This window comes from Barbatula barbatula (genome assembly GCF_947034865.1).
Source record: "Barbatula barbatula genome assembly, chromosome: 20".
In the NCBI taxonomy this organism is placed as follows: Eukaryota; Metazoa; Chordata; class Actinopteri; order Cypriniformes; family Nemacheilidae; genus Barbatula; species Barbatula barbatula.
Window position 1 is genome coordinate 9,711,543 of NC_136783.1, and position 22,894 is coordinate 9,734,436.

Here is a 22,894-nt window from a genome sequence, read left to right on the forward strand (position 1 = left end):
GCCAAAAATAGCAATCCTTTCTTCATTTATTCACCCTCATATCGCAGTAAAACGTGTACATGAAGGCATTTTGAGTAATTTTTCAGGGGAATGGAGTCCATTCAGTGGAAGGCATTTGTAATGTGCATACACTGAATACACAGGCTACATCTTGATAATGTGAGACGAAAGGTCTGCTGATTTATTTACTGTAATTCTTAGTCAAGATTGAGAAAGGGACGAACAAATCAAGTCGGTGACTTTTCATCAGTAAAGTCATGAAAGTTACAGGAAAGACAGAAATAGTCCATTGCACAAGATTTCTCTCTTGCATTATGATTTCTTTATTTCCTACTTTCTATTCTGTCTTCATGTGTTTTTTTTGTGCAATAGTGTTATTTAAAATCTTGTGAAATATCACTATTATTCAACTTAAAGACATGCATTTTCAAATAATTATCTATCGCTTCTCCTTTCTCTTCAGTGGCTGATAAATAATTCCAATATCATCTAATCTTTTTTCACACAATTTAAAATAATAGATATTTGTATTCATAAATTGTGTCTTCAAAATGAGACTTTTTTTGAATCTTGATGCAATTCTTCGTGCATAGGGAGCAAAGTCGTCTGACTACAACACACAAATACAGTATAAAGTAATAATAGCCACACCTCACCAAATTCCATTCTCACAGTACATTTGTGCCCATCTTTTATCTTCTTTTCTCATCTTCTTTAATGAACATCAATTGTATTTTTAAACAAAAGCACATTTCAGGGAAGGATTCAGAAACAAAATTGGATAATCATGATCTCACGTTAAGTCATGTCACAATTAATTCTCTGTGTCTACCATTCAACACGAGCCCATTGCATCTCATCATATACGGCTGTGACCATGTCCTTAATAATCACTTATGCCAATCAGAATAACCAATTTAAGGCCTCAGGGTTTGCTAACAGGTTGAATCATGATTTTGTGGGTCCTAAATTCGGAACCGAGGCCCACATGCTCTTCAAGTGTGATTGCCACCACCGTTAAATCATTAAATAAATCATTGTTTCTCTAACAGCGTTGTTTCATCATGATAGATGCTAATGACATGTATGTATTTTTGTGTAATTTATCTTCCCCTTATTGATTTTTTCTGCTGTTTCTGAAGGTATGAGTCATTGCAGGTGTGCTGTAGAACAGTTTGTATAGACGTACAGGAGACGAGGGTAAAGATCGGAGATCATACGCATGTATATATATATATATAATCACATTTCAGATTACTGAAGGTCTCAGAACTAATGCTTGCAGTATACAATATACACACAGTACCATGCTTATGCGTCTTCTGTCCTAACCATTCCTAACGATGGGATTCAGAGCCGTTACCATAGAGTCCATTCAATCATCAGTGCATCCCAACCTTTAAACCCCATTCTGCCCAGTCACAGCCGAGGATTCTGGGTAAATTGTGTATATAGTCAAGACTAATTAAACAGGAGGTCATTTTTGTACGGAATAAAAAACAAACTTAAACAGTGTATATTAACGTCATGCTTTTTCTATTGGTGAACAGGAAATATAGGATTGTGTCATAATACCAATGTAAGAGATTGGTGCCATATTGAAGAAATGATGTACATGCATTACCAGCTCAAAAAACAACACACAGAGAATCACGTTTCAGTCACAGCTCTGTTCGAGCGCACTTGTGCCTCCCGCTGGCAGAATGGGGAACCATTCCACACTCGTGAGTGAGTAACAGTCTCGCTTCCTGGACTCTTTATCGACTCTTGGGTAATTCTTAAGATGGAGTTGCAGTTTTGTAATCATTTCCGTTTTTGCTTAAGTTAGCCAGATGATGCTCATTTTGGAGTGAGTGAGCAGGTCAGGGAAAGTCAGAGTTCAGAGGTCAGACGGGGGGCGCTTTCCGCTGCAGCAGGTAGTGGTGGATGTCGTCTGCATCTTTCTTGAGCCAGGCAGCATTCAGGAGAATGTTCTCGCAGCACTGCTGTACCGTACGCTCGGCTGCCGGCGCGTGATGACTTTCAAAGAAGCTCTGAAAACATCACAACATTTCTGTTAACTAAGAACAAACACCTGCAGGGGTTAACAGCTTCTTATCATTTATAAAATATATTTGAGAATGTAAAGGTAAATATGTGCAAGTTTTAACATTTCAAGAGAGCAACTGAATAGCAAATGACTCACTTTAACCTCAGCAGCCATTTTATCTATCGCAAATCCATCCACTGTCAACTGCAGTGAAGAGACATAAAACAATCAATCATCAACACTGCTACCATATACATATATATGTATACAGATAATAATGCACATACAGCCGTGGAAAAAATTAAGAGATCGTTCCAAAGGTACATTTCATCAGCATTTCTAGATATATTGTGGCCAGTGTCTGTTGAATTTCAACAAAATCAAACCTCAGGAGTAACAAAGTGATCTTATCACGTAAAAAATAATTTTATTAAAATTAAAAACATGTAGAAATATTACTGTTGTCTTGCTTGAAAGTGAATATGAACTATATACTGAAGAATTTGAGGTCTGAAAAATACAGAGCATCTTTTCTGTTATTTTGACCTGCTTCTCCAGTTTTCGTTTCTACAAATAAATGCTTTGGGAGAAATATTGTTAATTTTACCTAAACAAATACCTGGGTCAAAGATGTCCCCATCAAAAGACATTTACAAAAGTGATTTTTTTGTCTAAAAACAGCACATTAAATGTGAGTAAAATGTCAACTTAAGTTTTTGGAGAATAAAATGTCACAATTTGGTTGAAATAATGTTACATTGTCATTCAGTGTAACACAATATTTATGCACAAAATCAAACAACATTCTTATTCTGACATATTATTTTATATAAAATAATAAGGGAGTATATTACATTTTATTGTGTTTTAAATAAGAAATTCTTATTGACAAATGGCTAAAAACTAGGATAATGGCAAATATATATTTTTTAATTAGAACAAATTAGCATTTGTGGTAAAAGTTATTAGTCTTTTAATATGCCATGAATTGATTTTGTTGTAAATATGCCTGACAAGATTGTGACACTGAATGACATTTTAGTGGGTATCTCCTGTACATCAGGGAAATCTTTTTATTTTTTGCTCAGAAAAACCAAAATGCAATTAAATTAAGCAGTATTAGACTTATTGTTTTTATGCTTAATTCCTTTTTCGTCTTTGACCCACCTATAGATAGAATTTCAGAAAAATAAATGAAATGGTCATTACATTTTTTCCTCGGCTGTATTTATACATATACAATATAGAAATAATTACAATTATATAAGTGACATAAGTTTTAATATGTCTTTTTATTGCGTCTCTGTTCATATACTGCATTTGTCTCACCTTGATGAGCCTTGATATGAGGAAGCCGCCCTGGTAGCGGTTATGTAGTTCTTCCCAGTTGTCCCTAACAAATTTCCATGCAGCTTTGCGACCATGTTTGCTGCTTCCAGCAACTCCACCGATAACTGACACGGTGTCCTGGGGCCGAACCTCTTCCTAAAAATAAACACAAGTGTTCATACTTCTGAGGATGTTTTCAACAGCCTCAGATTAGGCCTTAGTTCTGACCGATGTCAGATTTGACTTCGTTTTTTGGGGGAAATTTGAATTCAATGAGAGAAATTATGTCCTTTATATTAAAATTACATTTTGTCCTGGGGCATAAATGTCCAAATAAACACAAATCACAAGAACAGAAGCAATATAGGGCCTTAATCAATCAACAAGAAAAATGGAACAGAAAGTACTTTTTTATTGTGCAATAGGTTACCAAGTAATGTAATAGATGCAATAGGTCACAAAGAATTTTAAAGACTTATTTAGTTAACACTGCATATAGGAATTTATAGTCCGTTGCATATTTGACCTGTGTTTCCCTCTCCTTATCTTGGGTGTGTGGTTGCAGGTGATGGCCTCTGTGCGTTTGTGTGTGGAGTGTTTTGTATGTGGGTGTGAATCTGTGTCTGCCTTCTGTGTTTTAACCTTTTTTGACTTGCATAACCTTATATGTTTTGCTTATAGTCAATATGTTTTCTTGTAGAGCTGCTTGTGGTGAGGAAGGCGGGACGAGAGCCCTGAGGCGGGGCCGGTGGCGTGAGTGATATTTGCAATCAGCTGTGCGCGCACAGGTCCCGCATATCTTACGGAGGAGATCGGGAGCTTAAAAGGACGACCGGCAGGACTGTTGACAAGAGAGGACCGGGCCCGGACAGGTCACGTTTGTGTTTATGTTTTATGGCCGGCAGTCAACCGTGAGGTGGCTGCCGGTCTTTACTTCCGTGTTTATTGTTTGTTTAATTAAAGTTTTATTGTTTAAATGTCCGCTGGTTCCCGTCTCATTCCTTCTTTTTATGAATCTTGTTACACTGCTTTATCACAATGAAAATTATGCAAAAAATACACTGCAAATATTGTTGCAGTATATGTGCAAAGAATAAGCTACACATACAGAATAATTCAACTGAGATATGGCCATCTATTCCATGATATCAACTGTCTAGCTATCCATTATCCCGCTTATTACATGGCTACTTATCTCATACTATAAGTAAGTAAGTGAACATGAAATATTGATTTGAAATATTACCTCATTTGTAACGAATGCAGACCTTCTGCAGGGAAACTCTTTCAGTTTTAAGGCAAGCCAAATGAGACGAATATGTAACGTTATAACAAAGGTAGCTTTCAGTTTAATTTATATGTAATATTAAACTGCACCTGTCAAAATGACGTGCCGTACCCTGATGACCATGCATTGTTAGTTTTGAGCAGTTGTTATAGTGGATTAACTGACCTTGGAAAAAGTCCTGACTGCCGCCACCTAATGCTTTATTGCCTCAATGCCTCCTGCAATTTCCCTTGATCTGGTCAAATATTTCACACCCCATACTAATGCTTTAAAATTCCCCACAAGCTGACCTATTTACTCGAGTGAGGGTGCGTGTGTGCGTACCGACAGGGCGAAGCTAAGCACTCTCTGGATGAGGTCAGGGGCAGGGATGGCTCCCAGCACTCTCTCAATGCGGTTCTTCTCCTCCTGCATGTCTGCTTGCTTGTGAAGCTGACAACATAAGAGAATTTTGACATTTCAACTCACACAATGCACAGATATTCCATTAGACAAACCTTCAGAATTGAGGTAATCATTACCTTTAGCATAGTGTCAAGTGTTGTGCTGTCTCCGTGCTTCAGAACTGTCAAATACACCTAGAAAGATGGCGAAAAATCAGCATTGTGCATTTACATGCACATGTAGATCCAGCAAAAGCTTGTGTAAGTGCACTTAAGATCTAGGACACATATCTGTATTACAAACTGTTGTATCAGAGGGACGCTGAAGAACTCACTGGACTTCTGAGGTCTGCAGAAAGGATCTGTTTACCCTCCGCATGCTCTTTAAATCTCCGCCGGGCCTCCTCCAGTGTGGCCTTATGCCCTGCTTTACCCAGCTTCCCCAGCACCAGACCTCGCAACAGGGCGTCCAAGTGCCCTAAGAGACAGAACAAAGTAGGTCAGTGAGCGTCTCGCTATAAAAACAACTAAACATTCCCGTGAACGTTGAAAGGATATTTCTCTTTTCACTCACCTTCTCCAGGCTTGCTATCCCAGCCCAGCTTCAGGCCGATAGGGGTGAAGAGGTCTCTGATGAACTCCTGGATGTCCTCATGGAAGTCAGTGTGTGAGAGCAGAGAGGACAGAACACCCAGATTACAGCTCAGATCACTCCACACCGTGTAGTTTGGCTCGTTCACAAATGCTTCCATCACTTTCAACACCTCCACAGTACTGATCATACCTGCACGAGCCTGAGGGTGTGAGAGAGTGACATGGGGTGTGTGAGACAACACTAACAAAAACAGAAGGTGTTGATATACAGTAGACCATTTGTAGAATAGCAATATAAAAGCTTTTGACTAGATGGAAAATTATAAAGTGAAACACACAATGAACACATTATCAATGCATTTAACAATTTAACTTCCATAAGATGTTGTTACTTGAGACTCAAGACTAAAAGACATACCTGCACATTGACTCTGGCTAAACAATGACTTGAAGGCATGCGTGGCGACTCACCAGAGAGAAGAGGTCGTTTTGAAGACCCAGACGGTCCACAGGCAGCAGCGTGAGGTCTCGAATGCCAGGCAGCACACTCTCCAGCATGGCTGAGCTGTACTGGATCCTGTAAAATCCCACTGTTCCAGGATTGATCTGCACATACGAGAGCACGCTTTTAACATACAGATCAAACACATCCTTGAAATGGGTTCCACACTGTGTCATTTTACTAACCCTTAAGGCTGTATTCATTGCATTAAGATGTTTAAAATAAACACTGTTTGACTCACTTCTATGTGTATAGTTCACAGTATTGTTCAATAGGGTGGGCCGTTACTAAATGCTAATTTCATGTCTCAGTATATGTACAAATACAGGTACAAAAGTAACAAGAAAATCCAGTTTTTCCACAATACGGCTCATTGTTTTTGAGTACACCCTACTTTTTATGTTATGCAGCACATGTAAAGCACAGACATAACCATGAAAATACACACACTGCAGCCTGACCTTAATCCAATGATCAGGCTCAACATTAGGGATGATAACCGTGGTTTCAGGCTGGTCCAATAGAACTTTTATCTTGGTGCAGCTCGGGTCCTCACTGGTACAGATGCTGATGGGAACCATCCAACTGGGGCAGTCCTCACCTAAAACACAGAAAAAAGAATAGAGTATAGCTCTAAATAGGCTATAATTTGTCAAACACAAAGCCAGCAGTTTAAGGCGTAGTTTTTGGAAGTACCATTGTGTGGTCCACTAGCACAGAACTTCTTCTGGGAGATTTTCAGAACACGGTCACTGCCGTGCTGGAAAAAAAGGAAAATTAATTATTTTCAGCACTGTTATTGCCAAGACAACACCTGTTATTAAGAGATGCAATGTGAAAACAAAGGTTTTATGAAACAAAAACAAGATCAGTGACTGTTCATGAGAACGAGCCTTTTTATAAATTCTACCTGCTCTTGATCCACAACTATAATAGGGAAACCCATTTGTTTGGTCCAGGAATTCATCACCGCTGCAATAGGCTTTCCACTTGCTTGCTCCAAACATTCCCACAGGTCCTCTGGGAAGAATGAATGAATGAATGCCAGTGACACACCCTTTTTTCCGGACTTCACAACAATTAGCAATATAAATGCAACACTCGGGCCAGATCACATAAATTATGTTTGTTTTTGTGCAAAATATTTACTTTACAACATTCCTATTGTTCTGTACAATTATGTCACACACTGTAAGTTTTGCAGTGTTTAAAATACATTTAAAAAACAGCGTTGAATCATCTGTCAAAAAGTGGATTCATATGAAAGAAATGCCTAAACCTAAAAGACTCACCGGTAGATGCATTTTTGTGCTGAAACTTCAAAAGGTAAGCATTCATTCCCTTTCTAAAATCCTATAAAAAGATAAGCAGAACTAATTTTAATCCAAAACTTTAACAATGTTTCAATAAATCTAGAGTGTTGCACACTCCAGACTTCAAGGCCCTGCAAGGACATTTGACCTCTCACCTCATCTCCGATGTAGTTATGCAGCATGCGAATGACAGACGCCCCTTTGCTGTACGATATGGCATCAAATATCTCGTCCACTTCAGAAGGATGTCCAACGTCAACCTGCCAGTCACAATACACACACGTGTTCTGAGACATGACTCGGAGATTAACATATCAATAGGGTCTGGAATTTAAACGCTGTAAATGATACAGCTGAATAGACAAACAGACTGACAAAGTGCAAATCAAAACTTCCTGCTGCCCCCACAAACACTCCAAAAGCAACAAACAGCAAAGAGATGAATGGAGACATCATACGGACCTCAATAGGGTGGCTGTTATCTAACGCATCCAGGTCCAAAGCCCTGGTATAGTCTGCAGATACAAACTGGGTCCAGATGTCGTACTCAGGGAAACAATGGTCCACACAGAGGTACTCGATCCAAGACGCAAAGCCTTCATTAAGCCACAAATGAGTCCACCATTCCTGCACAGAGACACAATCTCTCAGTACTATAAATAAACTACCGTATTTCAGCTACAGGTATATAAAGAGCAGTGTAACCAAAGTAAAACATAATGTTTGTCATTCATTTCATGATAGCAAATGAGACACAAAATAGAAAATGGCCTGTTTTGGTGTGTATCTTACAGTTTTAGAAACAGATCTTTGCATCAGTCTCAGAGTAATTACTACTCTTCTATGACTCTTCAAGTATTTTTGATAAGGATTTAAATAATTTAATTATTTAACAGAGATTTAAAGACAATGATGTTTGGTACCCATCTCTGGAATCACAAAATTAATGTTTTAATAGATTAATCTATATACTTCTTACTCTACTTAGATTTTGGATAAATGGACAAAGTGATGTGGCTAACAGGAAAGTTTTAAACGGCTTAAGTGCCCCGGTGAGCAATACACAACCAATTAAATATTTGATAGCACAGCAAAACAATTCCAGGCCTGCAAACATAAATGCCGCAGGTTGTTTCCAGGACGTTTTTCCAAATGGGAACCCTGATGTCATCATGGTAAAAAGCTGCCACTCGCGCAGTCTTAACCCAAAAAGAATGCATCACACTCACCATGGTAACCAGGTTCCCAAACCACTGATGTGCCAGTTCATGGCCGACTACCAGGGCGACCCACTGGCGGGACGATGCACACGAGTTCTTTGGGTCAATCAGAAGAGCAGTCTCCCTGCAAGAAAGCAGATATCAGTTTATAAAACAGAAAATAAACAAACAAAAAGAATTGAATGCATCTCATATCTTTGAGGTGCCCAAAGCCATCAACGTGCTACTAATGATTTATGAACATCTCCTGAATGGCTGCTTTGAAAATGCTTCCGTTTCCATGAAGATTTACCAGGTTTTAGGTTTGCTATAAACGTTTAATAGAAAATGTCACCTGTAAGTTACAAGGCCCCAGTTTTCCATGGCACCTACAAAACACAAAAAGTTAAAAACTGGCTAAAGTCTATTAACTAAAAAGACTTAAAATTGGATACAAAACAATAATACAAACCGGCAGCAAAATCAGCAATAGCAATTAGATCAATTTTAGGCAACGGATAAGGAACATTGAAATAATCTTTGTAGAACGGAAGGGTCTTTGTAGCAACCTAAAAATACAAGAAAAGTATTAGTTTCCCCATAGGTTAACACTTAACCTTTTAAAGGAGATTAGAACCACAGTCAGCATTAAATAATCACTCTTACAAGACTAAAACTAGACAAGAAAAAAACTAAAATAGGTGAATTTGTTTGAGTTAACATCACTTTGTAATCAAATATAGTATGTTTGTGCAGGCAGTGTAAGCAATATCTGATATATTTACTTTAGTTACTATAGTAATAACTTATGGGACATCCATAATGGTATCCATAGCTCTGGTTTTATGCGCATTTTGAAGTTTTGCATTCGAAACATCAAGTTTTTTTGCGAAAAAGGGTTGATGTGAATAATGGGAGATGGAAGCGTATTTGAAGCATCTGAATTGTTGTTACTGTCACAACTGCGTTTTCCAAATAGCAGGCATCCACAAAACCACCCTATTTATTGTGTTTCATCTGGTTGCGAAAGTAATTATTATATATGAAAAACAAATGTAATTCTCAATTTATTCTCTTACTGATATTTAGTGGCAGTTTATAAGAAAGTGACGGTTGACTAGTTGGAAGTAAACTTTGAATGGAAACCCAGCTATTGTGAAGATAACTTAAAACAGCAACCTTTTACTTTTGTTGCTACAACTCCCCTTGTGTCTTTTTTATCATGTCTATCATTACATTTTCATTCATAGAACTGTTACAGTGAAAACATAAGGGATGTCCAAGGTTATTTTAGTGTACCAAAACAAAAATAAATTTAATAAATTATATTAATAAAATGGCAATAAAATCCAAACTCAGGTTTTGACTGAAATTCAAATGTAGATGTGGGGGGGATTGTTTTGCTGTTTACACTGAAAACAACTAAACAATTTTGATGCCTGTCTAGTCACAGATCACCGTGTCTCTGGTCCACAGTCACAGACAGGGTAGCTCCAGTACCTCCAGAGCAAATTTCCCCTGCTCTGCCTTTCCAACAGGCGTATAGACACGGACCGTCACGCCATCCGACGACTGGCTTTCCACAAAGTCATACTCTCCGATGACGAACGCCACCAGGTAGGTGGACATGATGGGAGTAGTTGCAAATTTCACCTCCACCAGATTTGGTTCCTCTGGATATGGCTTTCGATCAATGACATTCTGCACCGACAGAAAAACAAGATTGGCATACTTGTCAAATAAAATACCCAGTGTTATTAACAGGTATATTTAGAGTACAAAAACGTTTTGCTGATTCAGCCACTAGTTCTTCTACATTTGCAAATCAAAATCTCCCCTTCAGAATCCTGTTGTTAAGGAGTCAACTATGACTAAACCAAAATAGCATTTAAATGGATCGTATCACAATGTTTACTCTTCATATTTGAAGTATTTTCCACCCTCTCTCTTTCACAACATCAAAAAACAACTTTGTTTTTGCTGCTGCGCTCCTGAGGAAAACTGAAATGATTGGACACCTTGTTAAAATAACATTTTCCTGTTTCAAACATTGCAATCTGTCATTGCAGGATATGCAGATTTCAAAGTTCTGCACACTGCCAGGAACAACATATATTGTAGCTGTTAGAAAATAATATTTTATGTTAATGTTAGTTCCTCTGGTGTTCAGAAATAATAACATCTAACAAAGCATCTTCCCATTTCCTCATCATGACTTAGCAGGACGGGTTTCTCAATGTCTAGTGTGTGTCAATGACATGCAAATCTTTACAGCTGATTTTCATGAATGACTCTTTGACCTTGGGAGGAAGCTTTAAAAAATATTTGTATAGCACATTTGCTCTTAAATCTTAAATGATTACTTCAAAAAACTACCTTAATGGTTTGAAACATTGAAGAAATGTAAAACTTTTATAACTGGCTATTAGATAAGATCCAGTCCCTGGGGAGAGAGAGAACCAACCGATATGAAGGACACGCTACAGGCCAGACTCAAATCTACCTCAACTACATGAGCCCCAAGGGTCATAACTCAGACAGATAGTGCACGCTGGCTACAATGCCTTAAACCAGGGTGAGATAATAACAGTAATGTCAATCAAGTCATTTCGGTACGTTTGCTTCCAGCGGGAGAGATTAAAAAAAGAATATGACACATACCATATTTGACAAAGCTACTCTGTCCTTAGGGACAATGAGGGTGATGTCAAAAGTGGCTTTGATAGCTGGTTCATCCCAGCAAGGGAAAGCTCGACGTGCGTCCGTAGCCTAAGAAAGTGTGAGACAGAGAGATGTGTGAGAGCGAGAGAGAAAAACTCGGGGTGAGTGTGGGAGCTGCATTTGCGTGATTCAACCATATGCAAGAAAAACCACACAGCATCATAGACAAAAAAACACACATATATGAACATAAAAACACATTGTCTTTTCTCTCTGATTCCCTGTTCTTTGCCAGTATCAATTAGGGGTGGGAATGCTTGAGAACTTCACAATGTGATCTGAATATTTAAATCACAATCTGATCCCAAAACCATGTATTAATAAAAACAATAATAATTTATTATATTCATTTCGTTGACAATAACTCCAATTACTGTTATGCAGATATACATGCTCTTTATACACTGTATCTTGGTCTAAGTACCCGTAGCACGGAAACCAGATTTTCTGCGGGTCCAAGCTGAGCTATAAATCGGAGAATCGATTCAGAATCATCAAAAAGAATCACGATGCTTCAAAGAATGTCTGTCCTTCTGGTTCGCACCGATTCGGCTTTACCTCAAACTGTGTAACAGCTGCATAGCGAATTTCTCCAGAAGGACTTGTATATTTACTCCTGTAAAAGCCTTTCATTTTGTCATTCAACTCTCCGACAAAGTCTATTTTCAAAGACCCCGATCCTGAAAAACAAGAAGCCTGTGAAAACAAATACAGAGAGGGGGCCAGAGCAATAAGGGCCCATTCATGCATTAACAGGAAGTGGATAAATCCTTTTTCATGACAACGAACTGACTATAGCAACTAATTACACAACGATTGTTGGCCTGACAGCTGCTTTGCTTTTTCTCAGGCCACATCGTGAGTTCTTTACCTTTCTGCAGAGTGCTGGGAAAACATAGGGTCACTTTCTCATCCTCGTTTTGATAGTTAAATCCTGTGGCATTAATTTCTAAATGAATAGAGAGAGAATGAGCACAGTTAATCCAAACAGTAAAAACCCACTATGAAGCATTAAATGCAGGTTAAACCAGCAATCAGACAAAAGTGAAGAAAAAACCATTGAATGCGGGTGAGGTTTTTACTGACCTTCTCCCCCTTCAAGCACAAATGAAGCAGTAATTATGTCAATATCTGCACAGTTCATCACAATTTGATTTGTCCCTTGTGTAACCTGCCAAGAACAATGACACACCGTTATGTTTTCATCATTTATATACATCCAGTTGTTTTATGATCTAGAGTTTCAGTCTTTTATAGTTACCAGATAGCTTGTATAAATGCTTTCTGACACTGCCTATGTCTCAAACTGTATCAGATAACACCCGTGAAAAAGGAACAAGCACTCTTTACGTACATGCAGCAGAGAACAATGTTGCAGGAAGATGCTACTGTAAATATTAGCAAGTGTTTCACTACAGCCACACATACACCTTCAGGTTTGATCAGGGCGGAAGTTCAGTTTAAAAGACTTTATAACATCATCAAGTTTTGTTGATGGTTTATTAGTAAAGAGCCGATACAAGCATCAAACATTTACATTTAAGTATTCAGCAGAGATGTTCATCGGAAGCCACCATCAAGGTATATATTTTATCAGTACATTCCTTAGGAATTAAACCCATGACCTTGATTTTGCTAGTGTGGTGGTCCACCAGTTGAACTACAGGAATATAAAGGAAATTAAACAAGAACATACAAATAAATGAAATAATACAGCTCTGTAAATCCATAGACAATGTGTATACAGTACATGTTCAACAGCCCTGTTAATCTTCATTCATAATGCACTTTCTCTCTTTTACTATCGAGACTGGATATAACACACAGGAAAAACAACCGTGCTCAAAGCTTTGCTGCGGCTCAAGGGCCATCCCCTGCTGCTTACCGCTAAGAAAATCTGACGTGCGCATATATAATCAGATTATGAATACAAAGAACAACAGTTCCCATGGCCTCTTGTATTGCAAAAGACTGTTTAAGAGCGCATTAAGTGCATAAGGCAGCGTTGAAACTTTCCCGGGACAGTCGGTAACTTTCATACTCAAGTCTTCATATGCTGCTTAAATACAACTAGATCTTTGCATTCCAAAATTGCTTAATAAATCCTTCGAAAACTCACCAAATATGTTTAACAGCAATTGATCAGGGGTTATCAAACTGGGACTTTCAAACTGAAAATGATGATTTTATTGTTTATTGTTTCCTTAAACAAAATGTATAGATGGTTATGTATTTTAGAAAAGGGTCTCTCACAATAGGTTCATCTTATTTGGGGGTCCTCAGCATCATACAGTTTGGAAACCCCTGTGCTAGATGACAATATGCTTTGTGCTAGGCTCGAAGCTATAAAAGGGAAGCTTCAGACAGGTCTATCAGCCACTGTTTGCATTTATAAACGTGAGCCATATCAGAGTGGATATGATGGTCATAATGGTTAATGGAATTGTGTGTGTGTGCGTGTGGTTAATCTCATGCTCTAATAAGCCTTGGTGTCTTGATAACATCAACAGCAAGGTGACTTCACAACAGGTCTACATTACAGTGAGGTTTTAAATGAGTTAACGTGCACATGTGTTGGTCTATTAAAGGCTACAAAAACAATGTTGAGTAAAGGTCATTGCTAGACGCCAGACCTCGATATAATCACATCTACCCCACACCACTGGTTTTCTTGTCTGTTTACCCAGGTATCTGTTGTAAGTTATAAGAGCGTGCTCTCCACCCTAGACATATACATACACATAAAAATGTATGGGATGATCTTTCAGCCTAAACTTAAAAAAAAAAACATTTGCTTCCTAAAGTCAAATCACATATCATATTAAATAAGTATAATAATATATAACTCACATAAAATGATGCACGACCTTCACATCTTAGGTTTAATTAGATCTTTTGACAATGAAGGCGTTGGTGAACTGTTTTATTTCCGAGTCCGAGCACAAAGTCCACACTGAACCTTCCTCGAGACCACACTGTGATTATAGTAAGCTATAAAGTATACATTTAAACTGTCGGACGGGCTCGGAGTGACTCAGGGGCTTGCAGACAGAACTGATTCAACGTCTCGGTCATGCAGGTGAAAACTATGACCTCGAACCAGGTTAAAACAAACGACATTTGTGTGCATTTACACTAGAAATAGACTGTAAACGTGGTTTATGACAGCTGCTCTGCAGGCTAAGTTAGCCGACGCTAGCATCGAGGCGCTAGTTAGCGCTTTAGCTTGCGGGGCAACAAACCGCTCATTTCTCTTTATTGGGAAAAGTCGACTTTAAAGTCCGCAAGGGTTTATATATTTCAACCCTACGCGATCAAATTCAAACCTCGGGAGACTCGTAAAGGTTAAGGACGTCTAGTGCGAAGTCGCTGTTCGGTTCACGAGCAGGGAACTCGTCAACGTTAGCAGCAACATCGTTATCAGCGCCTTCTAAACCCAAATTGAAGAACCCAGACTTCACGTGAACATGACACGACATTGCGGCCCGGTCCAGAGGGACTAGTTAACGTGACGTTACATGACATACGGTTCAATATTACCTCCACGGCTGCCTCCAGTTTGCCCTCAAAGGTGAAGTCGATGAGGTCGGGCTTGAGGCGCAGCCCGTAGTTGACGGGGAAGACTTCGGTCGGCAACCGCACGAAGGGCCTCCGCTCGGGCATGCTGAATAATGTCGATGCGCTGTGAACCGAATTAAAACTGCGGATTATGTGTATGCTTGCTCGGAGAGTCGGAGACGCGGGCTTCGATAGTGGAGTCGGATTGCGTGGTAGGGCTAGCCGTATGAGTGACAGAGACACCCGACAACTCATGGAAAACAACATACAACCGTTGGAGATGGTCCTCGTTGCAACCCGCCCCTCTCTGTGACGGACACAGCGAAGACAACCAACTGAAGTAATCGACCCTGGACAGGAAAAATACTGTCGATGTGCAGTTTGAGCCATAGAGGGCGCCACACAGCTCAAGGGTTCTAGAAATCTCATTCACCAGTGGGTCTCAACCTTTTTAGTTTCTCAAACACCGGAGGCAATTCATAGAATATAATACTTCCATCACCCTTATACAGAACAATGTTTGAAGCCCCTCTCACAATTTCTACGCAAATAAATATTCGAGCCAATTTCAACAACTTTCTAGTCTATATACAACCTGCAAAGTAGTGTATTAGTTACACAAATAACCAAGCACCAACTTGCTATAGATAATTATAATGCTTTATTTGTCTCATTTTAAATAATTTAGAGTTATTATGGAAGTTTGTTAAGAGTTGAGAAACGGGTTGCGAAACACTGTCATACACTGATGGTCTATATACACTCATACACTGCAATATTGCAATATTCATGTACACTCTTAAAAAGTTGCTTCAAAATGTTCTTCGATGCCACTAAGTTCCATTAAGAACCTTTAACACATGAAGAATGTTTCTGTTTCACGAAAGGTTCTTTGTGGTGACAAAAGTTTCTTAGAGTATAAAACAAGTAAGATAGAGATGGTTCTATAAACCATCCATTCCATTGTGGAACCAAAATGGTTTTTCTATGGCATCGCTGTGAAGAACCTTTAAAGCACCTTTATTTTTAAAAGTGTAGCTGTTTTCAAATATTTCACAATGAAAAAGAAGAACGTATCAGAAACATTAAATACAGTTTCCATCTGAGCAGCACTACATCTATTATGAAAATGTGTGTTCCAATACTTGGAAATATATTTGAATGCACAATTGCATTTGGCTATTATAGTTTAAAAAAAAGTTTGTCCTGTATGCCGTGTTTAGGTAGTGTGTGTGGACCAAAAGCAGTGTATAAATTCATCTGAGTTACACAACATGATGTGAAAAATGCTAAATACTGGACCTCCAAAAATAGTGATAATATTTGTATCATGCTTTTTAGGAAAGAATGTGCATGTTGGCAGAGATGTTTTTGTGAGCTCTTTAAATCATTATTTAAAGCATTTAATTTCCCTCTCTCTCTTTCACAGCCCCCCTAATAAATGACTGTTTATGTAAATAGCTTGTATAAAGGTGCTTCATTAAATAATTACAAGATAGTCTGCGGGTCTAAAAAGTAATACATATTGATAAATAAATTTAGAGAAAATGAAGGCCCTTGAATGCCATTTTCCAAGGTATTACATTTTGTATCATCTTTTCATATTTGTCCAAAGAGGTCATAGGCTAAAGTTTGCCTAGATTTAAACATTGCATAGGTGAATAGTATAGGTCCATTTACAACCTGTTGTTAAACAACATGTTGACTAATGGGAAAATGCAAGTTTTAGAGCTGGAAGGCTATTAGAGTAGCCTTGTTTCTCTTTCTAATAAACTTGCATTGGGTTAGTCACTTAATTAGTTGCATTATTAAAAAATTATCACAAACTAAGACGGTTCAGTCGTGCTATGTTATAATCAGTAATGTAAGTTAAAGCGTTGCCAATGTAACCGATTAAAACTTGAAGTGGTGAAGAGGTTTTAAAATGTGTGGAAAGAGTCTTGAAAAAGGTCTTAAAAAGTATTACAATTAGCTCCATGATTTCTGTATATACCCTGTGATATCATATGATATTTTAACATTATCTTTCACAAGCATTATGCAAACCTAAGCTTAAACTATGTGCATGTCTATTGTACACATTTCATAATTTAGGCTTTTAGTTAAAGAAATCTTGTAAAACTCTTCGTAAAAGTGTTATGCAACCTTGGCTTTGTCTTTGAATAATGGTAGTTGAATGTTTCCTAAATATATAGTTCCCTAGAGACACATCTAGGATACCAATGCTGCACATGAACAACAATACGTATTCTGTGTGCTGAAACTTGCCCAGACTGCTTTTTTACTTTGAGAAAGGCCAGCCTGGCATGACTTTAGGAAAAGCATTATTTATAGTGTGATGACGCCCCTGGCTGGTAAATAAATTCAGATACTGATAATGAAGAAAAATGTTCCACAAATGCTACACATTTTTCAGAGCAATCAGTACTAATACCACACACCTGGTGTGTCACAAAGAAAGTAATGCTAATTCGCTTCACTGCAAATCATTGCGAATGTAAGCTTGCTTCTGAATACAAAAGTCTGGGTCTCGCTGTATCGCTCAGGCTGTAATGCAGTGTCTAAGGCGTGATCCCTCTACTTATCAGCACAGGGGGTTTGATCTGCTCCGTTTCCGACCTGGACCGGTTCTCCTGCCCCCTTTTATAACCAGACTTAGCATCAAAGGTCTAAAAATAAACAATAAAAAAATATCAAATGTTTGTGTATATAAGCTTCATTAAAATAAAAGTATTTATGTCTTAAAAACATGTTTTGGTATAATAAGCACAAAAGGCTGGGTCTCACTCTATCGCTCAGGCTGTAGTGCAGTGTCTATTCACAGGCGCGACCCCACCACTGATCCGCACAGGGGGTTTGATCTGCTCCGTTTCCGACCTGGACCGGTTCACCCCTCCTTAGATGACCTGGTAGTCCCAGGCTACCCCAGGAGCACCATATCGATACCGAACTTGGTGCGGACACCCGATCGACATAGTCCACTGCAGCCCAGAACCCCTGAGTTCAAACGATTTACCAGCCTCAGACTCCCAGTAGCTTGGATTACAGGCGCACGCCACTGCACCCGGCAAGAGCTTGGGAGCTAAATGAACTTTTTGCAGTTTTTGTTAAAGTATTTGAGAGTTTAAAGCAATTTAACACTTAAAAGGGCTGTTTTAGTGAATACTTGTATTGTTGTGAGGTACAAAACAGTTCTGGTGCCCTCTTACACAAGCAGACTTAGCATTTAAGGTCTAAAAACAAACAATAAAAAACATCAAATGTGTGTGTGTATATAAGCTTCATTAAAAACAAAGTATTTATGTCTTAAAAACATGTTTTGGTATAATAAGCACAAAAGGCTGGGTCTCACTCTATTGCTCAGGCTGTAGTGCAGTGTCTATTCACAGGCGCGACCCCACCACTGATCCGCACAGGGGGTTTGATCTGCTCCGTTTCCGACCTGGACCGGTTCACCCCTCCTTAGACGACCTGGTAGTCCCAGGCTACCCCAGGAGCACCATATCGACACCGAACTTAGTGCAGACACCCGATCGACATAGTCCACTGCAGCCCAGAACCCCTGAGTTCAAACGACTCAGCAGCCTCAGACTCCCAGTAGCTTGGATTACAGGCGCGCGCCACTGCACCCGGCAAGAGCTTGGGAGCTAAATGAACTTTTTGCAGTTTTTGTTAAAGTATTTGAGAGTTTAAAGCAATTTAACACTCAAAAGGGCTGTTTTAGTGAATACTTGTATTGTTGTGAGGTACAAAACAGTTCTCATGCCCTCTTACATAAGCAGACTTAGCATTTAAGTTCTAAAAACAAACAATAAAAAAACATCAAATGTGTGTGTGTATATAAGCTTCATTAAAATCAAAGTATTTATGTCTTAAAAACATGTTTTGGTATAATAAGCACAAAAGGCTGGGTCTCACTCTATCGCTTAGGCTGTAGTGCAGTGTCTATTCACAGGCGCGACCCCACCACTGATCCGCACAAGGGGTTTGATCTGCTCCGTTTCCAACCTGGACCGGTTCACCCCTCCTTAGACGACCTGGTAGTCCAAGACTACCCCAGGAGCACCATATCGATAACGAACTTAGTGCGGACACCCGATCTACATAGTCCACTACAGCCCAGAACCCCTGAGTTCAAACGATTCACCAGCCTCAGACTCCCAGTAGCTTGGATTACAGGCGCGCGCCACTGCACCCGGCAAGAGCTTGGGAGCTAAATGGACTTTTTGCAGTTTTTGTTAAAGTATTTGAGAGTTTAAAGCAATTTAACACTCAAAAGGGCTGTTTTAGTGAATACTTGTATTGTTCTGAGGTACAAAACAGTTCTCGTGCCCTCTTACATAAGCAGACTTAGCATTTAAGGTCTAAAAACAAACAATAAAAAAACATCAAATGTGTGTGTGTATATAAGCTTCATTAAAAACAAAGTATTTATGTCTTAAAAACATGTTTTGGTATAATAAGCACAAAAGGCTGGGTCTCACTCTATCGCTCAGGCTGTAGTGCAGTGTCTATTCACAGGCGCGACCCCACCACTGATCCGCACAGGAGGTTTGATCTGCTCCGTTTCCGACATGGACCGGTTCACCCCTCCTTAGACGACCTGGTAGTCCCAGGCTACCCCAGGAGCACCATATCGATACCGAACTTGGTGCAGACACCCAATCGACATAGTCCACTGCAGCCCAGAACCCCTGAGTTCAAACGATTCACCAGCCTCAGACTCCCAGTAGCTTGGATTACAGGCGCGCGCCACTGCACCCGGCAAGAGCTTGGGAGCTAAATGTACTTTTTGCAGTTTTTGTTAAAGTATTTGAGAGTTTCAAGCAATTTAACACTCAAAAGGGCTGTTTTAGTGAATACTTGTATTGTTGTGAGGTACAAAAGAGTTCTCGTGCCCTCTTACATAAGCAGACTTAGCATCCAAGGTCTAAGAACAAACAATAAAAAAACATCAAATGTGTGTGTGTATATAAGCTTCATTAAAATCAAAGTATTTATGTCTTAAAAACATGTTTTGGTATAATAAGCACAAAAGGCTGGGTCTCACTCTATCGCTCAGGCTGTAGTGCAGTGTCTATTCACAGGCGCGACCCCACCACTGATCCGCACAGGGGGTTTGATCTGCTCCGTTTCCGACCTGGACCGGTTCACCCCTCCTTAGACGACCTGGTAGTCCCAGGCTACCCCAGGAGCACCATATCGATACCGAACTTGGTGCAGACACCCAATCGACATAGTCCTCTGCAGCCCAGAACCCCTGAGTTCAAGCGATTCACCAGCCTCAGACTCCCAGTAGCTTGGATTACAGGCGCGCGCCACTGCACCCGGCAAGAGCTTGGGAGCTAAATGAACTTTTTGCAGTTTTTGTTAAAGTATTTTAGAGTTTAAAGCAATTTAACACTCAAAAGGGCTGTTTTAGTGAATACTTGTATTGTTCTGAGGTACAAAACAGTTCTCGTGCCCTCTTATATAAGCAGACTTAGCATTTAAGGTCTAAAAACAAACAATAAAAAAACATCAAATGTGTGTGTGTATATAAGCTTCATTAAAAACAAAGTATTTATGTCTTAAAAACATGTTTTGGTATAATAAGCACAAAAGGCTGGGTCTCACTCTATCGCTCAGGCTGTAGTGCAGTGTCTAATCACAGGCGCGACCCCACCACTGATCCGCACAGGGGGTTTGATCTGCTCCGTTTCCGACCTGGACCGGTTCACCCCTCCTTAGACGACCTGGTAGTCCCAGGCTACCCCAGGAGCACCATATCGATACCGAACTTGGTGCGGACACCCGATCGACATAGTCCACTGCAGCCCAGAACCCCTGAGTTCAAACGATTCACCAGCCTCAGACTCCCAGTAGCTTGGATTACAGGCGCGCGCCACTGCACCCGGCAAGAGCTTGGGAGCTAAATGAACTTTTTGCAGTTTTTGTTAAAGTATTTGAGAGTTTAAAGCAATTTAACACTCAAAAGGGCTGTTTTAGTGAATACTTGTATTGTTCTGAGGTACAAAACAGTTCTCGTGCCCTCTTACATAAGCAGACTTAGCATTTAAGGTCTAAAAACAAACAATAAAAAAACATCATATGTGTGTGTGTATATAAGCTTCATTAAAAACAAAGTATTTATGTCTTAAAAACATGTTTTGGTATAATAAGCACAAAAGGCTGGGTCTCACTCTATTGCAGTGTCTATTCACAGGCGCGACCCCACCCTTAATCCGCACAGGGGGTTTGATCTGCTCCGTTTCCGACCTGGACCGGTTCACCCCTCCTTAGACGACCTGGTAGTCCCAGGCTACCCCAGGAGCACCATATCGATACCGAACTTGGTGCAGACACCCGATCGACATAGTCCACTGCAGCCCAGAACCCCTGAGTTCAAACGATTCACCAGCCTCAGACTCCCAGTAGCTTGGATTACAGGCGCGCGCCACTGCACCCGGCAAGAGCTTGGGAGCTAAATGGACTTTTTGCAGTTTTTGTTAAAGTATTTGAGAGTTTAAAGCAATTTAACACTCAAAAGGGCTGTTTTAGTGAATACTTGTATTGTTGTGAGGTACAAAACAGTTCTCGTGCCCTCTTACATAAGCAGACTTAGCATTTAAGGTCTAAAAACAAACAATAAAAAAACATCAAATGTGTGTGTGTATATAAGCTTCATTAAAAACAAAGTATTTATGTCTTAAAAACATGTTATGGTATAATAGGCACAAAAGGCTGGGTCTCACTTTATTGCTCAGGCTGTAGTGCAGTGTCTATTCACAGGCGCGACCCCACCACTGATCCGCACAGGGGGTTTGATCTGCTCCGTTTCCGACCTGGACCGGTTCACCCCTCCTTAGACGACCTGGTAGTCCCAGGCTACCCCAGGAGCACCATATCGATACCGAACTTAGTGCGGACACCCGATCGACATAGTCCACTGCAACCCAGAACCCCTGAGTTCAAACGATTCACCAGCCTCAGACTCCCAGTAGCTTGGATTACAGGCACGCGCCACTGCACCCGGCAAGAGCTTGGGAGCTAAATGAACTTTTTGCAGTTTTTGTTAAAGTATTTGAGAGTTTCAAGCAATTTAACACTCAAAAGTGCTGTTTTAGTGAATACTTGTATTGTTGTGAGGTACAAAACAGTTCTCGTGCCCTCTTACATAAGCAGACTTAGCATCCAAGGTCTAAGAACAAACAATTAAAAAACATCAAATGTGTGTGTGTATATAAGCTTCATTAAAAACAAAGTATTTATGTCTTAAAAACATGTTTTGGTATAATAAGCACAAAAGGCTGGGTCTCACTCTATTGCTCAGGCTGTAGTGCAGTGTCTATTCACAGGCGCGACCCCACCACTGATCCGCACAGGGGGTTTGATTTGCTCCGTTTCCGACCTGGACCGGTTCACCCCTCCTTAGACGACCTGGTAGTCCCAGGCTACCCCAGGAGCACCATATCGATACCGAACTTAGTGCGGACACCCGATCGACATAGTCCACTGCAACCCAGAACCCCTGAGTTCAAACGATTCACCAGCCTCAGACTCCCAGTAGCTTAGATTACAGGCACGCGCCACTGCACCCGGCAAGAGCTTGGGAGCTAAATGTACTTTTTGCAGTTTTTGTTAAAGTATTTCAGAGTTTCAAGCAATTTAACACTCAAAAGTGCTGTTTTAGTGAATACTTGTATTGTTGTGAGGTACAAAACAGTTCTCGTGCCCTCTTACATAAGCAGACTTAGCATCCAAGGTCTAAGAACAAACAATTAAAAAACATCAAATGTGTGTGTGTATATAAGCTTCATTAAAATCAAAGTATTTATGTCTTAAAAACATGTTTTGGTATAATAAGCACAAAAGGCTGGGTCTCACTCTATCGCTCAGGCTGTAGTGCAGTGTCTATTCACAGGCGCGACCCCACCACTGATCCGCACAAGGGGTTTGATCTGCTCCGTTTCCGACCTGGACCGGTTCACCGCCCCTT

General features: G+C 39.9%; 1 protein-coding gene across 1 annotated transcript; it reads right to left on the bottom strand.

The window, feature by feature from the left end:
- Positions 1-153: 153 nt before the first annotated feature.
- Positions 154-15,466, bottom strand: npepps (aminopeptidase puromycin sensitive). The gene is made up of 23 exons (XM_079482391.1): positions 14,899-15,466; positions 12,445-12,529; positions 12,230-12,307; positions 11,917-12,038; positions 11,299-11,406; positions 10,138-10,338; positions 9,110-9,206; positions 8,993-9,026; positions 8,668-8,782; positions 7,901-8,065; positions 7,594-7,698; positions 7,418-7,478; positions 7,036-7,145; positions 6,822-6,885; positions 6,587-6,726; positions 6,095-6,229; positions 5,604-5,823; positions 5,365-5,507; positions 5,168-5,224; positions 4,971-5,078; positions 3,359-3,514; positions 2,186-2,233; positions 154-2,033 (listed from the first exon to the last, which is right to left on the bottom strand). The coding sequence occupies exons 1-23, from the start codon at positions 15,343-15,345 to the stop codon at positions 1,887-1,889; spliced, it is 2,946 nt and encodes a 981-aa protein (XP_079338517.1). The 5' UTR covers positions 15,346-15,466; the 3' UTR covers positions 154-1,886.
- Between the last annotated feature and the right edge of the window lie 7,428 nt (positions 15,467-22,894).

Coding starts and splice junctions, on each gene's coding strand:
- npepps (XM_079482391.1), bottom strand. CDS start 15,345: ATGAGATTTCTAGAACCCTTGAGCTGTGTGGCGCCCTCTATGGCTCAA. Junction 11,407..11,916: donor CAGCTGTTACACAGTTTGAG/GTAAAGCCGAAT, acceptor ACACTTTCTTAG/GCTACGGACGCACGTCGAGC. Junction 6,230..6,586: donor AGCCTGATCATTGGATTAAG/GTCAGGCTGCAG, acceptor TCGTATGTGCAG/ATCAATCCTGGAACAGTGGG.